The 20,445-nt window shown below is 43.8% G+C and overlaps 1 protein-coding gene and 1 non-coding gene across 2 annotated transcripts; both read right to left on the reverse strand.

Moving 5' to 3' along the window:
• Positions 1–929: 929 nt before the first annotated feature.
• On the reverse strand, positions 930–20,445 carry sirt6 (sirtuin 6; the record flags this gene model as incomplete). The annotated part of the gene is given in 7 exon segments (XM_048257483.1): positions 930–1,487; positions 2,737–2,860; positions 4,633–4,713; positions 10,690–10,785; positions 15,179–15,238; positions 15,869–16,051; positions 20,388–20,445. Coding segments are annotated over 7 exon segments (1,091 nt in total), but the record flags the coding sequence as incomplete, so codon positions are not given.
• On the reverse strand, positions 19,418–19,526 carry LOC125308805. The gene has a single exon (XR_007195978.1). It is a non-coding gene; the product is annotated as a small nucleolar RNA U6-53/MBII-28 (small nucleolar RNA).

Consider the following 20,445-nt stretch of genomic DNA (forward strand, 5'->3'; position numbering starts at 1 on the left):
TTCAGTAGAAAGTCTTTGAACCAGAAACACATACACAGCGAAATAAATTACAAATGCTCTCTCTCTCTTACACTTACACACACACAGACATGACACAAAAAACATTCAGAACGTTCCACCAGAGTATTCCCAAACACAGGCAGAGTCCGATATACACAATAGACCAGGAGGTGGTTTCTCTATTGTCAGACACACACAAACACACACTAAAGAGGGAGGCAGTCCCTCTGTCAGAGGACACACACAAAGGAGCAGGAGGCGGTCGACACTCTCTCTGTGGTGAGGGGAGGCGGGAAGACGCCAGGCCACCAGTGATGACTGACCAAACCGCCACCAGACAGTCGAGAGGGAAATCAGGACAGAAACTCATGAAGGAGATCACAGGGGTGTGTGTGTGTGTGTGTGTTCCAGGCGTGCTGATGAGTGAGGGGGAACAGAGGGCTGCCGAGACTGTGTGCGTGTGCCGTGTGCATGTTACAGGTAACAACTAGCTTTGCATATCAGAGACATTGGCCAGACCATTGAATGGGCTCATAGGCAGTTCAAAGAAACAGAGATCATGTCCATTTGAAGAACATGAACAGAGAGCTTCTCTAAGCTGTGACAGAAGAAATCTGGGAGGCTGATCCTGATACAAATCCATAATCACACAGCCATCGTCAGGCTCCACACCAAGTCTTTAGGATGCTCCTGGTACACTGTAACTCATACAGTAATGGTCATGCGAGATCTTACACACACAAACACAAACACACACACACACACACATGACTGACTGACTCCTACTGGCTAGTTCTTCCTGGTGTCCTGTACGCAGTACTTTGTTGCTTGTATTGAGATTCTGTGAAGCGCCAGGGACCAGGTGACATCAGAGCAGATTCAGGCCACACACGACAGGAGTCCAAGACATGGTCAGTCTGTCTGGTAAAGTTTGTCCTGTCTGTGTGTGTGTGTGTGTGTGTGTGTGTGTGTGTGTGTGTGTGTGTGATTCAGTCTGTTTAAGTAGCAGAAACCTCAGTCCGGGCTTTTTTGGGTTCGGACGGCTGATCCGGGCAGGAAGGCTCGTGTTCTGCCCCGTTAACCGACCTTGAATCGCTTGTAGAGCCAGCTTGTGTTCTCATTGGCTCAGAGCCACTGTCAGTCACTGTTGCAGGTTCCCTCATTGGAGGGCTCTCTGAGGGCGGGCCTTCCTGTTCTCGTTTGACACCCGTGGCTTCCTCCATCTCTCCATCCTGCTTCTCTTTCTTTAGCTCCATCTCTCCATCCTTCTCTTCTTTCTTTACCTCCCGTGATCCCCTCTTCTTCTTCTTCTCCTCCTCCTTCAGCTCCGTCTTCAGTTTGCTGAGGGGCGGGGCAAACGGGTCGCCGGGGGAGGTCTCGCACAGCGTTGGCCCCTCCCACGCGGGGATCTCCATCCCCAGGCACTTCATCAGCTGAGCCATGACCTCGTCAACGTACGCGTGGATAAGCAGGTCGGCGTGCTTGTCCTGTAAGGGGGAAGATGATTGACAGCTCTCTGTATCTGTTGTTTAAGTGACTCACACACACAAGTGCGTGCACTTACACACACACACACGTACAAACACGTAACACACAGTCATTTATAACTGCAACACTGCGTAAGTAGGTAAGCAGATTGCCTGTGTGTGCGCGTGTGTATGTGTGAGTTTGACTGTGCTGTGCTTGTGTGTGAAAAAGAGTGCAATAAGAAAAGGGGAGAGAGGAGAGTAATGAAAAAGAACTGGATTAGGCTCATGGGGGGGATCATCTCATCACACACATGTGCCAAACAACGTGAGCAAGCTTGATGAGTGTGTGTGTGTGTCATGTGAGAAAGAGAAAATGAATAGAAGGGCTAGAAAAAGGTGAAGGAGTGGGAGAGAGGGATGAAGAGAGGAGAGCCGAGATGGAGAGAAAGAGATGAAGAGACAGAGGGAGGAAAGCTTAGATGGGGAGAAAGAGAGAGGGATGAAAAGAGAGGATTAGAAGAGGAGAGAAAAGCAGCAAGGGTACAGCATACATGGAGGGATGCTGTATTAATGTCCTGCATTATGTCCAATATTCCAAAATGTGGTTTAATGTTTAATGCATTTCTCATTAGTGGGTCACTTTGATACTAAAAGTGTGATTCTATGTAATGACTGTATGATATCTGTACTGTCCCTGTGTATATCTGTGTGTGACTGTATTTAGAGATAAGCGGGAATATTATGACTTTGCACGGCTGCGTCAGTAGCTTTCTGCTTCGGATTGCCAGGTTGCCACTAATCAGAGTCTGATTCAGAGTAGTCCACGTGAGATGGGATGACCAACGCTATCTCCCGTCAGCCTGGAAGGATACTTAAACCCCAACTTTTTCCTTGTCTAGTTAGAGCAGCTGATGGATCTTTAGGTGAAGTCATGCTGTCTCTCCCTTGATGCGCATCATTGTAAATAAAACTCTGTTCCTGATTTTTCATACTATTGGTCTGACTGGGTCTCTATTCATCTGTGGTATCAAAATGACCATCAATGCGATGTGTCCTTGCATTTGTGTGTGTCTCACATATTTGATGGGCTGTAGGTTGATTAGGTGTGTGCGTGCGTGCATGCACGCATGAGTGTGTGTGTGTGGCCGTGCGTCTCACATATTTGGTAGGCTGTGGGTTGATGAGGTGTGCATGCGGATGAGGGTGTGCGGGGGTGTGTGTGTGTGTGTGTGTGTGTGTGTGTGTGTGGTGTGCGCGCGCGTCTCACATATTTGGTGGGCTGCAGGTTGATGAGGACCAGTTTGCCTCCCTTGCGTTTGGTGATGAGAGGAAGATCACTACTGGGTTTAATCTGAAGAGACGTTCCCAACGTAATGGCCACATCAGCACGCCTGTAACACAGAGAGAGAGAGAGAGAGAGAGAGAGAGAGAGAGAGAGAGAGGGAGACAGACAGAGGTGGCTCAGGCACAAACACCAAATAAACAGAAGGACAATGTACTGTATATCTGTAGAATGCAAACATTATTAAAACAAGCAAGTATATGAGCCATCCAGCATGTATATATATTAGGGGTGTGAATCTCTCATGTAAAAGACGATACAATTCGCATCTAGATACATGGGCACGATTCGATACAAGAAAAGAGTTTATAAAAAACGATTCAGTACAATTCGATGCGATTCGATTCGATGCAGTTCAAGAATGGAAAGCATTCTGAAAGATTTTTTATAATTTGCTCAAGGTGCACATTAATTTTATATTATCAATTATCATGGTCATGGTTGTCAATTAGGCAACAAAATGTGTGAACATGATTATCTAAACTGAGGTTTCTTTCATATACTGTATTGAAATGAAAAAAGAATAGTCTACATTTCAGTCAAGCACAGCAGCCAAATACAACATAAAAATACATTTTTAAAGACTTTACAGATTTTATAGAGTTATATCTGATTGTTTTCATGGAGCTGTAGCCTTGTTGAGGTAAGACAAATACCGAAATAAAATAAAACAGTGCTTAAGACACTCTTGGCCTTTTCTCATATAGGCCTAGCCTACCCTACAAGAATAAAATAGGCCTACAAATCAATGAACTCTCTGGGCTTATTTTGTTCCAACAGTAGACCTAATGCAGAAACCTAAAATGCCACAAGTCTGAGTGAATATGAACAAAATCATTGGCTAATAATTTATGCATCGTTTTAGCAGCCAAATTATTATTTAACATTAAGGAAATCCCTTCATCAAAGGTAAGGCTACTCTACAGACTATCATTGCTGTTTAGGAATGCTATAAGTGCTTAATTTCGCGCTGGATTTCGAAAAACAAAAGCTGACCGAGTGCAAGTTGTCACATGGTTAAGTTGCAATAGATGTATGGGTAATGAGGTCATTTGACAACTTTGGGCAATGAATGTAACCAAAAACGAACTGCATTACCCACAATTCCGTGCCACGTATAGTTTCAAAACCGGAAGTGGGATGAACGCGCTGCTTGTAATGTAAATCAGTCTGAGCGAGCAGAAAAGGTTGTGCACCGATTCATAACAAGTAAATCGATATAACGACCGGTTCATTTCAGTTTTTTCCCGATACGGGGCTTTACGTATCGATGTAGCTGTATCTTACACGTAAAAAACGGATACCGATACGTATCGGTTAATCTTTACACTCCTAATATATATATATATATATATATATATATATATATATATATATATATATATATATATATATATATATATATATATATATATATATATATATATATATATATGGCGGTCTCTAAACCCCTCAAGAGAGCCCCTCGATTTAGCCGATGTCGTATGGATCATCCAGGTATGCGCCCGACAGTCTCAATTGTTAGTGGAGGGTGGTACTTATAAAGGGTGTGGTTGGCGGAAACCTCGGGTTAACCAAGAACATAACCTGCTCGAGCAGGTTTGAGATGCAGCGTAAATTGCCATGGCAGCATACCTCGGTTAAAACCTATCCACCTTTCGTAGTACGGGTTAATCGGGAATTTACGCCACACGTGATCAAGTTACTCTCGAAGTTTTCCAGATAAGCCAGTAACCCCGCTTCGTAGTACAGGCCCCTCGTCAGCACGCCTGCACACACATACACACAGAAAGTCAGATATATCTACAAATATGCACTCACCTGGAGGCCTCGTCAGCTCGGTTGAGGTCACGGTCTGGCAGCGAGTCCTCCCAGTCCAGTATGGTGCTCATCAGCTTCCCCCTACACACACACACACACACACACCGCACGCGCGCGTTACTACGTGAAAATGTAAACGATGACAATAAAACCCGGCAGTATTTTCTCTCTCCCACATAGGGCTGTGTTATCACCACTCGATTTGGAATTACCGTATTTTCCGGACTATAAGTCACCCTTTTTTTCATAGTTTGGCTGGTCCTGCGACTTATAGTCAGGTGCGATTTATATATGAAAAAAATATATAATTGAACATGTTTTTAAATGTTAATTTATATTAACTGACATGAACCCTACATGAAACATTACCGTCTACAGCGAGAGCGAGCGCTCTCAAATGCACAAGTCCTGTGCACTTTCAGTCAGAGATTAGTGCTTGCGCTATGCCTGAAACACACGTGCATACTTAAATGCTCAAATTATGGCCGGGATTCTATTTATAGCGGGCCTCAGATTCGGACAAATAAAAGCCAGTATAAGTTTGCTTCAATTTAACTCATAAAAGAGCTCTTCTTAATAATTTATGTTGGTTGGTTTAATGTTGTTGCCAATGAAAAGTCATCATTCTACACCATGAATCTCCAACACGTTGCTCTCAAGCTACCAGTCGCACCCAGCCCCTTTCTGAGCTAGAGGCTGAAGCAATAACCTACATTTAAACACAATTGTTGCTGCCAGGCATCAGCTTACGAATTTTATAAAAAAAAGTAAATCATGCATAATTTAAAAAATAACTAAATCTTAAGACCTCTTTGGCTCTTATCTCGCAATAAGTGGATGGAAATCCCGACACTCTTTCATACATGAAACTTGATAGTGAACCATTGCCATTGGTATGCGCTCCTATAACGAAAAGTATAGGCCTATGTCTCACAGTAAAACGCAAGAAATAAAGGCCTAGCTGACTCGAATAGCCTACAAGCCATGGTCCAAATAAAGGTGCTGTGCTTTGCCCAGTCATAATCTGAGGATGTACGATAGTCTGTCCCCTAAACATTGCTCACCCGTTATCTAGACATGCATGAAAACATTTGAAAACAAAACTCACTGCCATGTAATATTTGATCGCTGTTTTGCTACTAATGATCTTTCACGTGAATATGCACAGAAAGTGAAAGCATGCGCTCCATGTCTGTAGCTGTCTGTTCACGCCCGCAATCGATTATAACGTTCCTCAAATGGAGAACACATCCATGTTCTCTCGCGTTATATTATAGGCTGTCATGCTTCTGTGTTTGCAAAATTCCTGACGGTTCCTGATCGCTAAACGTTTGTTTTCCTTTCCTGTCGATAGCGGTTGATGTAGAAGCATCTATAGGCTATAATTTGACTTTAGCGGTGACAAATCCTGCTGAGAGAGAGAGAGGCACCCCCAAAGTGGTCCTGCGCACGCGCGTGTATGTGTGTCTCTGCATTGGGTTCAATTGAAGTCAGAGTTGGTCCGTCCAGTCAATAGTCCCGCATTCAGGCCGCTCCATTATTAGATTAACGTCAGACAGCGCTGTAAAATGTGTGGGAATTTCTCGCATTATGATGGCTAGAGTTGCGGGACTTATTAGTAGGCCTATGCTCAAAATGTAGTAATAATTTATGCACAATACCCGCAATCCCGCGCTGACATTTATAGGCCCTGGTTTTAAATGCGCATTTTTTCTCTCTCGCTGTCTCGGAGGTGGCCAGCAATCATTTGTTCTGTTTCCTGTGCCAGTATATCGTCCAAAATGCTTTATTGCATTGCATTCTCCACATTTTTAGCTACATTTTCATGTACCACATCAGCATTTTTGTTAAGTGAATCTTTTGTAAATTGCTTTACAATAGCGTCGGGCCCTTGTCAGCAGCCTTCGGCTTGCCTCTTGCCATTCACTCCTTCGTCTTCAACATTCCCTGTAGAATTCTCAATATTTTTGGCCTCAATGTGTCCAGTTACATAGTCTGTCTGTTCTTAGTCTTGGATTTTGTGAAATAAATTTCTAAATATCACCTGCTTGCTGCAACTTCGGTCTGCACGTCCTTTTAAAACCGCATCTTTTTCTCTCAAGCATTAATCTGCTGCGGCTTGTCTCTCCACATTGTCCAAAATGCTTGATTGCATTGCATTCTCCACATTTTAGCTACATTTTCATGTACCACATCAGCATTTTTGTTCAGTCAATCTTTTGTAAATTGCTTTACAATTACCGTCGGGCCTATAGGCCTATTGCCTGGCTTGCCTCAGCTTCGGGTCCGTCCGCGGTTTAAAACAGTCTTTTTTCATGAGTATTTAATCTGCAGCCAGCTTGTGACTCCATATCGCCCAAAATGCTTGATTGCATTGCATTATCCACATTTTTAGCTAAATTTTCATGCATCATTTCAGCATTTTTGTTCAGTGAATCTTTTGTAAATTGCTTTACAATTACCGTCGGGCCTAGGCCTATCGCCTGTCTTGCTTCAGTGACGTCTAAAACTGCATCTTTTTCTCTCTCGTGAGCATTTAATCTGCTGACAGCACATCGCCCAAAATGCTTGATTGCATTGTATTCTCCACATTTTAGATACATTTTGGTGTACCACATGGCATTTTCCTTCAGTGAAACTTTTGCTTTGCAATTACCTTCCTGCCCTCCTCTTGGCTGCCTTCACTCCTTCGTCTTCATTATTAATCTTTTTGGCCTCAATAATCCAGTTACATAGTCTCTTTTTTTGGTTTTGGATTTTGTGAAATACTTTTCTAAATAAATGCAACTTATAGTCCGGTGAGACTAATATATGATTTTTTCCTGTTCATGATGCACTTTTTGACTGATGCGACTTATACTCAGGAGCGACTTATAGTCCGGAAAGGTAGTTTAATAGATATTGACTGTGTGGGGGTCCATGCCATGTCATTTCTGATTGTGAGTACTGTTCACATTGAACAGTCTTTTTAACTATTTAACAAGAGAATATAGTTAATAGTTAAAAAGACTGTTTAGCTTACGTATGGCAAGAAGACATTAACATTTCCTTGCTAACAGTAAGTTTGCAAGATATTTTAGCAGCAATACTAGATTTGCCTTAGACCACGTGAAACACTGCATGGAGTATTAGAGATGCATGGGGTATTAACTTTAACGCGTGAAACGCTGCATGGGGTAAAGTGCTGTCACGATACCAAAATTATTGTTTTGATAGTGATACTGAGTCAAGATTTCTATACTTTTTCGATACTTTTTTTAAAATTGGATTTGGGGGCCTAGGGTTAGGCTGATATCATCAGACGTCATCAGTAATATTGAATATCGTGTGATCATTCACACCAGAGGCCATCCTAGATTCTGCTCGACCCTCCACACACACAAACACACACACACACACACGGAAAATGATGGCTTATGTCATCATTGCTTATGTTTCTATTTTATTGGAATTCATATAAAAGTGTTTATATTTTGTTAATAATAATAATGCATAGTATTTTATAATCTGCATAATTACTAGTTAAAAATATATTAAAAAAAAATCAAATTTGAATCAGTCATTTGAATACTGATTTTAAAACTATTACACTTAGGCATCTTTAATGTGGTGTGTAGGTCTAATTGATTGCGTGCCTGTCGCTTTAAGAAATATGTGAGGGTAATTAGCCTTCAGTCTCACGGTTTTAGGCTAGTGAAAAATAATTGCATTTAGTACATAACATGTGTCATTTATGATTTATGAGTGAGCACTATACAAATGACAGACATGACAAGTCTGGAGACCGTGCTGGCCACTCCATGTTTTCAAGCTTAGCATCTTGTTTTTTTGCCTAAGGTAGCTCTGGCATAGCTCAGACTTATGTTTTGAATTCATTATCTTGCTGTTGGATGAACCCCTGACCAACTAGGCGCATACCAGAGGGTACTGCTTGGCACTGCATAATGCTGTGGTAGCCGTTTTGGTTCAAGGTGCTCTCTGTCACCGACCCTGGATCTAGCAAAACAGCCCCAGATCATCACGCTTCCTCCTCCATGTTTGACAATTGATGTCACACACTGAGGAACCATCCTTTCACCTACTCTACGGCGTACAAAAATCCTGCATCCTGCGAAGTTTTTAAATTTTGTCCATAACACCTTCCAGTCTTCAGTCGTCCATTGGTGGTGTTTCATGGCCTAGGCAAGCATCTTTTTTTTCATTCTGACGTCTTAGCAATGGCTTTCTTGCTGCAACTCGACCTGTCAAATCTGCAACTCAAAGTCTTCTCTTCACAGTTGAAACTGAGACTTGCTTACTACGGCCACTATTAACTCATTGAATGCCAAGCTGTTTTCGGAAGCTTTGTCCTTTGCCAGCAATCTAGACCATGATTTTTGTACAGCCACAGCATATTCTGTGTTATAGCTATGAACACATACTATGGCTCGTTTAAAAGGTGAGACTTTAAGCTCTCAGTGGGTGCAAACCGTGCATTTCTACACGCCTCTGTTCCTGAGAAATCCCACGCTAAACAGTGGCTAGTTTTCATCAAAATCCCTTTTATGAGTCACTATCACCGACATATTCGGCACTCTGGCAAGGGCGTGCCCTCTTGCAAGCACGACTCGGCCTACCACCCACTCCGCTATGCCCGGCTCGTGGTGGAGATTGAACACCGTGCTGAGGAGGGAGTTCTGTCACTCCTTGTAATGTTTTTGACCTGTCGTGGTCAGTCATCTTGTCTTAGTAGAAAGGTGGACTCATCCAGCGTTGTCTGGCGAAAACGCACCTGCTGCAATATCTTTTTCTTCGACTTTTTCATTTCTTTCTGCAGCACCTGAGAAGTGTTGCCTGCAAAGTTTCTGGGAAGAGATCTAACGAGACCTGCCACCTAGTGATAAACCCACAAAAATAAATGACCTGATTTTGACCTGGCGTGCATGTCACTGATAGGCTAATCAGTGACTGATTCAAAACAAAGCGGCAACCATCAAAAGCCGAGTTAAGATCAAACGTCCAGATAAAATGTCCAGATCTTGCGTTTTCATGAGTTTTTGATCGTCATATATTTCATTTCCATTCATCACAGAGTTCCCAAAATCACATATAAGGTGTGTTAGAGTGTCTAGTTTCGTAATTAAAAAATATATATTTTTTTTGTTTTCGGCACTCAATGAGTTAAGATGTGCTTGAAGATGTTGTCCTGTGAGCCGCAATTTGTTGACTCTCAGAAACTTGTCTTCTGATTTTGTTGTGGCTTTGGGTCTGCCAGACCTCTTCCTGTCAGAGTTTCCCCTGGTTTCTGAGTGCCTTTTGACAGTGAAGGAAACTGTACTCATACTTCTGAAATGTACATTATTTTTCAGTTTTGTGTAACTTTACCTTTTTTTAAAAATCTAGCAGTTCAGCACTTAACTTTGCAAGTCATTGAACTACTTGAATTTCAACAAAAAACTGGAACAATTGGGGTATTCTAAAACCTGACCAGTAGTGTATGTATTGATGTATCATTCTATCATATATAAAATATTTTGACCAGTAGTGTATGTATTGATGTACCATTCTATCATGTATAGAAGTACCATTCGATCATGTATAGATGTACCATTCCCTCATGAGCAGGAAGCCTGTAGACACGTGAGCCTGAATACAGACGTTATACACCTGTGTACAGAGATACAGGAGCTCCATGCATATCCACAGACACACAGGCTTGTATATACATTAGCACACAGAATTCTGCATAATTCATGTGTGTGTAAGAAAGAAAGAAAGAAAGAAAGAAAGAAAGAAAGAAAGAAAGAAAGAAAGAAAGAGAGAAAGAAAGAGAGAAGAGAGAGAGAGAGAGAGAGAGAGAGAGAGAGAAAGAAAGAAAGAAAGAAAGAAAGAAAGAAAGAAAGAAAGAAAGAAAGAAAGAAAGAAAGAAAGAAAGAAAGAAAGAAAGAAAGAAAGAAAGAAAGAAAGAAAGAAAGAAAGAAGAGAGAGAGAGAGAGAGAGAGAGAGAGAGAGAGAGAGAGAGTGTGTGTGTGTGTGTGTGTGTGTGTGTGTGTGTGTGTGTGTGTGTGTGTGTGTTACCTGCATGCCCGTAGGCCTCGTGAGCGGGTAACCTCACAGTAAGATCCAGTGGGTTTCAGTCCCATCACACCGATCACCTTTTCCCGTACATACTGCCTGGGGGACACACAAAGCCCACAATGCATTGCAGCTCTGTTCCCACACCAACAGCACACAGCCCAGAATGCAATGCAACAGTTTTCACCAGAGCTGTATAAATAGAGAGTTGCGACAACTCAAATCATGGGCGCCATCTTTCCTCCCAACTTGATGATTCCACAGTGTTATTCTATGGAGCAAATATGATATGTTGAAATAAATAGCTTATTTTCACCATTAACAGACCTATAAATTATATCAACGTTTGTCAGTATGTAAAAGACCCTTTCAGAAATATTCCAGTGTATATTTTCCTTCCATATCTTAAATGGCCCTGTAAAATGCTCCCTGTAGTTAGGGCTGGGCGATATACCGAATATACTTGATATATCGCAGTTTGCTGTACGTGAGATACATTAAAGTGTTATATTGCAAATTTTGAGTATTTCACCGTCATAATTTTTAAAGTGGCAACACTTACTTTGCAGTACTTTGTCCCTATCTCTCTTAATCTCTCCCCCTCCCTCTCAATAACAACGTGAACAACACACATCACACACTCACCAACCAATCCTGAACAATCTATTCAGATGAGGGTGTGACGTCTACATGTAGGTTCAAAACCAGCGGTAGCATTTCTATCTATGGGTAACATAGGTTAGTGTTGATCAACAATGAGCTAGGTTAATAGATGGAAGCAGTTCTGATTTGGTTACATGAAACGAAAAACGAAGGGATCTTCAAATTAAAGTTACCTATTTCCACTTGAGAAACATTGCCAAAGTGTTTTCTGCATCTTTTAACTCAACAAGATGCAGAAAAACTAATTCATGCCTTTATCACTAGCAGGTTAGACTACTGCAAAGCACTTTTCACTGGTCTTCCCAAAAAAACATCTAAAGAAATTGGCACTCATACAGAACTCTGCGGCTCTAGACTTTTAACTAAGACTAAGAAGAGAGAACACATCACCCCTGTGTTGGCTGAACTGCACTGGCTCCCTATTTCCTATAGAATTGATTTTAAGGTTATGTTAATTACTTACAAAGCTCTGAATGGCATAGCACCTTCATATATCCTCTGGTCCTCAGGCTGCTGAGGGCCAGAGACAAAGCCTACAGAGCTGGGGATGAAGCTGGCATGAAAACAGCCAGAGCCAACCTGTCCCGTGGCATCAAGGAAGCAAAAAAGGAATACACTCACAAGATAACCACCCACTTCAAAGACAGCAGGAACTCACAAAGCCTATGGCAGGGCATTCAGGCCCCTCACGGGACTACAAGCCCAGCCACAGAGCTGTGAGAGCAACATCCCCTCTGCTCAACAACCTGAACCGCTTCTTTGCTTTCGCTTTGAAGCACAAAACAGCACCTGCCCACAGAAGACCCATCCCCTCTACATGAGCAGCCCCTGTGCCTCTCTGCCCGACAGCGTGAAGAGGACACTTGCTGCTATCAAACACCCGTAAGGCAACAGGTCCAGACAACATCCCAGGTCGTGTGCGCTGAAGGACTGCGCGGGGGAGCTTAAGGATGTCTTCACAGACATCTTTAACACTTCCCTGAAGCAAGCCATCGTCCCCATCATGTTTCAAAGCTGCCACCATCATACCTGTACCGAAGAAAACTGCTCCATCCTGCTTCAATGACTACGCCCTGTGGCACTGACACCCATCATCATGAAGTGCTTTTGAGCGCTTGTCATGTCACATATCAAAGCCATTCTCCCCCACCCTGGACCCCTTCCAGTTTGCATACCGAGCCAAGCGGTCTACAGAGGATGCAATCTGCTCTGCCCTCCACCCAGCCCTCACCCACCTGGAAAAAAAGAGACTCATATGTGAGATTGCTGTTTATAGACTTCAGTTCTGCATTCAACACCATAATACCACAACAACTCATCTGCAAACTTGACAAACTAGGACTCAGTACCTACCTCTGCAACTGGCTACTGGACTTCCTCTGTCAGAGGCCCCAAGTAGTACGTGTTGGCAACAATACCTCAAGCAGCATCACACTGAGCACAGGGGGCCCCCAGGCTGCGTGCTCAGTCCGCTGCTCTTCACCCTGCTGACGCATGACTGCACTGCAACCTACAGCAACAATCACATAGTGAAATTTGCTGACGACACAACTCTGGTGGGTCTCATCACCAAGGGCTTAATGAGACTCAATACAGGTTGGAGGTCGACCATCTGACCACGTGGTGCAGGGACAACAACCTCCTGCTGAACGTCAGCAAGACCAAAGAGATTGTTGTTGACTTCGGGAGAGGTCACACCCAACACCTGCCACTGACCATCGACGGTGCTGTGGTGGAGAGAGCGAGCAGCACCAAATTCCTGGGGTGCACATCAGTGAAGACCTCTCCTGGACCACCAACACTGCATCACTGGCGAAGAGAGCTCAGCGCCGCCCGCCTGTACTTCCTCACGAAAAACTCAGGCGAGCAAGTGCTCCACCAGCCATCATGACCACATTCTACCGAGGCACCATTGAGAGCATCCTCTCCAGCTGTATCGCTGTGTGGGGCGAAGCTGCACTGAATACAACAGGAAAGCCCTGCAGCAGCATAGTGAACACAGCTGGAAGGATCATTGGTGCTTCACTCCCCTCCCTGAAGGACATTTACACCACCCACCTCACCGCAAGAAGGCTTACCAAAATTGTGAGTGATGCAAGTCACCCCGGCCACAATCTGTTTGATCTACTGCCCTCTGGGAAGAGGTACAGAAGCCCGCGCCTCCCGCACTACCAGACTCACTAACAGCTTCATACACCAAGCTGTAAGGATGCTGAACTCTCTCCCCCTCTCCCCATCCACCCTCAGCTACATAACATCCTGGACATTGGACCCACAATGGCGCCTGCACTACTCCACCTGCACACTTGAACACTTGCACACTTGTACACTTTACAACTTGGTGTTGTTGTCCTGAAAACACAACACTTCTGCTGCTCTTACATAACTTGCACCACTATGCCACTTTCTTTTATTACTTAGGTCAAACAGTATTTTATAGTATTTTTACAGTATTTGCACTAGTATTTTATTGACTGTCTATGCACAATTTCAACAAAATTTTGCTGCTCTTATTTTTCATTATTATTATATGTGCCCTCTTATTTACTTATTTACTTACTTTTTGTTTACTTGAATGTTATGTTTGTCTGTGGACTTAAATTGGTCAAATATGTCTTGTCTTCACCGTGGGATAGTGAGAAACGTAATTTCGATCTCTTTGTATGTCTGGAACATGTGAAGAAATTGACAATAAAGCTGACTTTGACTTTGACTTTGATATATCTCTGAGCTTTTAATATCTTATCAACCACAAAGGAAACTTAGATCATCCAATTCTAATCTTTTAATCGTATCCAAAGTGCTCCACAAACAAAGTGGAGAAGCTGCTTTTATCCATTATGCCCCCAAACTATGGAACACCTTGCCTCTGTGTACATCAAGCAGGCGAGTTCAGTAAATATTTTTAAAAAGATCTGAAAACATACCTGTACAGGAAAGCTTTTAGTTAACTCATCTTATCCTGTACACTACTTTTTTCAGATTATTCTACATCTGCCGCTATTGAGGGCTTGAGCCAGCCAGAAGCAGATGGGCTCCCCTATTAAGTCAGGTTCTGCTCAAGGTTTTCCATCCTGGAATATGGGAGTTTTTCCTTGTCACAGTTGCCATATGGCGTGCTTGTGGGGGGGAGAGTAAGAGGGTTATGGCGTCATTTTCAGTTTTATATGTTGCGCCATTTTAAACTAGCAATTTTGATATGTTGACTGACTGGAGCATAAACATGCTTCAAATGTAAAGCACTTTGAGCTGCATTCTGTGTATGAAAGGTGCTATACAAATAAAGTTTATTATTATTATTATTTCTACACACCTCTGTTCCTCAGAAATCCCAAGCTAAACAGTGGCTAGTTTTCATCAAAATTTCTAGAAATGGAGATATAATGTCTTTCATGAAATATGAAGTGTTGCCTGTAAACTTTCCAGGAAGTGATCAGCGAGACCTGGCAAGACTGCCACCTAGTGATAGACGCACGAAAATGGCCTGGTTTTGATATGACGTGCATGCGTCACTGATTCGACCCAAAGCGGCAACAGAGTTATGATAAAATGTCCAGATAAAATGTCCAGATTGTGCGTTTTCATGAGTTTTCAATCGTCATATATTTCATTTCCATTCATCACAGAGTTCCCAGAATCACATATAAGGTGTGTTAGAGTGTCTAGTTTCGTAATTAAAAAAAAAAGCTAAAAACGTAATATTACGTTTTTGCCACTCAACGCATGGGAAGGAAAAACGTAATATTACGTTTTTGGCACTCAATGAGTTAAGGTCACAATGGGGTCCAACATTAACACAGTTCCGCTGTCTCATGCTGATGGAACTTACTTGCCACACTTTCCACACTCCTCCACAAACATGTTGCCATGCAACTCCGATAGACGATCTCTGAGAGAAGGACAGAGAAAGAGATGATGAAGGAAGAAAAGGTTAATAATGTACTGACATATAAGCAGCCTATAGGCCTCTCTCTCTTTCTCACACACACACACAGGCTGCATCTGACAGAAATGTGCGGATCTTACGATACCTCAGAACATCTCAAGGAACAGGAGCGATAGTAACGCAATACACTGGTGATTTGACAATAACATTGAGAGCGCAGAAGAAGGGATGGAGAGATGAAAGGAGGAGGAGAGAGGGAGAGGCCAAGTGGCGTGTGATACGGCAGCACTGATTCCTGCCCAGTGATAACTTCAGACTTCCTCATGATGCCGTCTCCCCTCCCCTTCTACTAAGATAATTACATCCCCATTATTCACTCTCTCGCACGCACGCACATGCACGGGTTTCCGTTGTCCGGTAATTGCAGGTAAACAAATGCTCCCCGAGCGCCACTGTAGCAGGCATCACTGACCACGAACAGGGCAAAGGGTAGACAGACACACACACACAGATTTTGTGCGCACACAAGCACACACATACAGAAACACATACACACACAAATGCACACGCACCCACACAGACATGCACAAACACAAAGAGATGGACACACACACACACACACGTCAGTGTTACCGCGGGAATCCGGAGCGTATGTGTAGGCCGTCCACGTTCTGGCTGATGAGGTACTGCAGGCGCCCACTCCTCTGCAGCTGCAGCAGGGCCATGTGGGTGAGGCTGGGACGCGCCTCCTCAAACGTGGTGTCGAAACGCACAGACTCCCCACGCTGCTCCATCGTCCACACACCCTTAGGACCCCTTCAGACAGACACACACACACACACACGTGGTGTCAAACTGGGATGTTAGGAGCACTGACAGTGCTCAGCCACTCAATCAACAGTCCACCTAAGAGAGAGTTGGAGAGAGACAAACACGCACGCACGCACACACACGCGTATGTATGAGAGAGAGAGAGAGAGAGAAAGAGGATGTATTCTCTCCGAGTGCCAGTGGTTTGTTATTGCAGCTGAAATCCCAGCCTGTCTGCCTGCGACAGCGTGTGGACCAGCTCTGTGTGGAACGGCTCTGTGTGGGTTAAGAACGGGAGGGCGGACGGCCCCACAGGAGGAAGAGAAAGAAGCGATTTCTATTTCCAGCGGGTCGTGCTGCTTCCGAGTTCCCTACTGTGGAAAACCTCATTTCAATCACTTCCAGCACAGCTCACGCTCTGTTCCCTTTATCTGGGGTTTCTCCGGCTGCTCTCTTTTGGGTTACTCGAATTTGCAGTTTTCCTTTTGAATTTCCCCCCTTTCTCTTCCTTCTTTTTTATTAATCTCTTTCTTTCTCTCATTCCCACGCTTTCTCCTCTCGACTCCTACCACCACCTCTCCCCTCCTTCTCTTCCTCCCTCTCCTGACCAGTCCCCCCGTTTCCACAGACTCCTCCTCTTCCTCGTCTTCCTCAGCAGGCCTGGAGCTAGGCAGCTTTGGGGCTATCTGTGCTGGTGTGCATTCAGCTATGTGCAAGTGTGTTTATGGGTGTGGAGGTATGTGTGCTCATGTGTGTGTGTGTGTGTGTGTGTGTGTGTCAGTAAACAGGTTGGTTGTCTCAGTTTATAAAACTCAACACACACCAACAATGACAGACAGACACGGAGAGTGCAAGACAGTGAGATGTAGGAGAGGAGTGAGAAGAGAGAGTGATGTAGGGATAGAGAGAGAGAAAAAAGAAACTGAATGGATGCACACAGGAGCAGGTTGTAATGAAAAAAAAAAAAAAAAAATCAAAGATCTTTGATGGTGCTTCCTCTGCATACTAATCTCAATTCAGTCAGTCGTCCGCGCGCACACACACACACACACACACACACACACACACACACACACACACACACACTCATGATACTCTGTGTGAGCGGGATGACTGGTCTCAATCCTGAGCCCCAGCAGAATCACACCCACAGATGAGCTCGCTAGGAAACACACACAACACACACACACACACACACAAACACGTTTCTTAATCTCTTTCTGCAGCTCATCCTCACACTCTCACTTGGTCTGTCTATCTAACTATATTCACTTACTTTGATACCTCACCTATTCAAGGGAAATAAAGCTCTTCATGCCATTCACATATCAGCCCACGTGTAGACACACACACACACACACACACACACACACACACACACACACACACACACACACACACACACACACACACCAGGTTCCCAATAATATTAGCACTAGGAAACAATATTCAAATGAGTCTTACACACACTAAACGAGTGGATATACTGAATGCAGTCATCAACCAGCACAACCATGCAATCATCAACCAGCACATTGCAACGCAAACACACACACACACACACACAGTACATAATTGAGAGGTGCCAGTGCACTAGAACAGGAGGATGAGGACCCTGTAAGGGGTCCCAGTGCCAGCTTTACAGTGGGCATTACTTTGAATTACGTTCACATTACGTTCACATTCAGGCATTTAACTGACACTTTTATCCACAGTGACACAACAAGGTACAGGGTGATTAGGACACGTTAGTGCAGACTCAAATTACTACTCTCAAATAATAGGATGACGGTTCAAGGGAAGGAGAAGAGGGATAGACAGTATAAAGAAGATAGTGGTAAGTGCTATATTAGGCTAGATTAATTATACAACTATATACAGGTAGTAGGGGGAATAGTGTGTGTGTGTGTGTGTGTGTGTGTGTGTCCATCCTTAACCCTTGAGGCGCCACACTGGATTTTGATATCATAATTTCGAAATCATAAAAACACCCCAAATTATACACCTTTCAGTAAATACTGCATGTTGGATATACATGCATACTACTCCTGCTGTCTGTATATCACATGTACCACTGCCACCTCCAGCTATGTTGAACAAAGGATTGAAATGGTATGCTTTGTGGACTCGTCACATGCAAAGACCTCCGTTCACAGACGCAGTCAGTCAGTCAATAGATGATCGATCCTCATCTCCAAAAGGCAGATATTCTCCTTCAGAATCAGAATAGGTGAATAACAGATCCAAGAATTCACATATGAACGTTTTATTCCCTGTTTGGTGCATTTCTACTTCAATTTGCTCAAAACAATGGACAGAATTGCTTCCTTGTCAATATAAACAAATGCACTTATTCTCCATCTTTTTCCTATGTGATTCACTACTTTGCCGACATGTGGGCTTGGATCGAAGCTCTGGATGTCTGCCATCTAGTGGCAGTGGGTACAAATGAGATTTTACACCGTACTTGATCTATCGTCTGTTTTAATTAGTGTTGCTGTTTGTCGCAATTTTGCGACTTTGGCGCTTAGAGGGTTAAACCAGTGGGCTTGATGTCTGAGTGGCCATCAAGTGGCATTTAATTAACCCACACCTGGCTGCAAATGCCCCATTGAGGCTGCCTACTTGACCTTCCTCACTCTAACAGGACAATAGGCCCGTAATGAGAGGCTAAGGGCTGAGTACACACATGACCTGGACCTCTCTCTGACTCCAAAGGGCTCACATGGGATGGGATGGGATGGGAACATTTCTGTCGGCCAATGGGCCGCTCCTGAGTGGCATACTTCACACACAGAACTCTACCGCCCTCTAGTGGCTAACTGCACACACTGTAGTCCACGCACTGCAGATTCAAGAGGTGTTAAATTTCACGTTGAATGGTTTATTGTTGTTTTTCCCCCCTTCAGAAATACCATCACACTAAGACACCCATTTATTTAGCCTTTGAATAGTCAGACATGTTACAAGTAAAGTTCCAGGAGAGAAGTCAATAACTAGACATTTAACCAAATATAGTCAACTCATCAGCACACAAATGGCAAAAAGGGCTTTTTACATGATTCTCCATTCTTTATTTCATCAAGACCCTCACAGACCCATGTATAGTATGTAAGTGAGTGAGTCTGTGAGTGAGTAAGTGTATGTCTGCGAGTGAGTGTGTCTGCGAGTGAGTGTATGTATGTGAGCGTGTCTGTGAGTGAGTGAGTGAGCTTGTCTGTGAGTGTGTGTATGTAAGTGAGTGTGTTTGTGAGTGATTGAGCGTATGTCTGTGAGTGGGTGAATGTGTATGTGTGTGAGTGGGTGGGTGTGAGTGTGTGTATGTGTGTGTAATATATCTGTGAGTGTCACAGGGCTGTGTGTGCATGTGTGTGTCCTCAGAGCTCTCAGTGTGAGAAGGTGAGCTGCACTCATGTACACCCAGAGAGACACACTGTCTACCTGGTGCATCGGTATTAGCATGGCAGACTCATCACTGGACACACACACACACACACACACACACACACAACCAGCATCATTTACACTAGGGATGCACCGATAACAGTACTGAATAAAAATTATTTGTGACCACATACCAGTACCACTTCACAGCCTGGCCCTACACACCCATCAAGTACTGCACCAGCCTGGGCCTACATGCTAGTTGTGCGTGCAACTCCTCACACCCCTAACCTTAAGAACCATAGACTGTATACAGTCTAGGTTAAGAACGCTTCTAACCCGGCTGAGTTGGAAACCTGGGCTTTAGCTCAGTGGTTAGAGCGTTCGACTCCCATGCCGGTGTGTGTTGAGGTGGCAGGTTCGAGGGCCGTGAGCAGTGGATGAACCGACCTCTGTTACATATACACCCATCAAGTACTGCACCAGCCACACTACTGCAGTCACCAAAGGCATGGACAGATTATGAGCCAATGACTCCCCCCCCCACAAGAAACTTGGTAAACTCAGCTTAACTAGGGGGGTCCGAGAAGAAGAAAACAGACAGATTGAGACTTACAAAATAACCATCAACAGATTCAAGGCATCTAAAAATAGATGATAGATGACAACAACAAAGCATGATTATCACACGAAGGGGATAAGGGGTGGAGAAGTGGCGACGTCACGCATAGGCTTGGGCTCCAGGGCCACTCAGTAATATATCCCTCAAAGGTCGATCAGACTATCACCAAGAACGTGCCGTCTTGTAAAAATGACGAGATGAAATAAATTAGAAATACTAATTTATTGAGCAACTTCACGTGTTTGCGTTGGATGATAGAAAGGCAACAGCATTCCTCGTGGTTTTAAACACGGGGAGCGTGGACAGGTCAGTTGAGCGGTACAGGGCAGGAGTTACCTGAAGTCGGGTATGCCCGCAGATGTGCTGATCCCCGCGCCCGTGTGCACCACCAGGT

Source organism: Alosa alosa, chromosome 1, assembly GCF_017589495.1.
Source record: "Alosa alosa isolate M-15738 ecotype Scorff River chromosome 1, AALO_Geno_1.1, whole genome shotgun sequence".
Classification (NCBI taxonomy): domain Eukaryota; kingdom Metazoa; phylum Chordata; class Actinopteri; order Clupeiformes; family Clupeidae; genus Alosa; species Alosa alosa.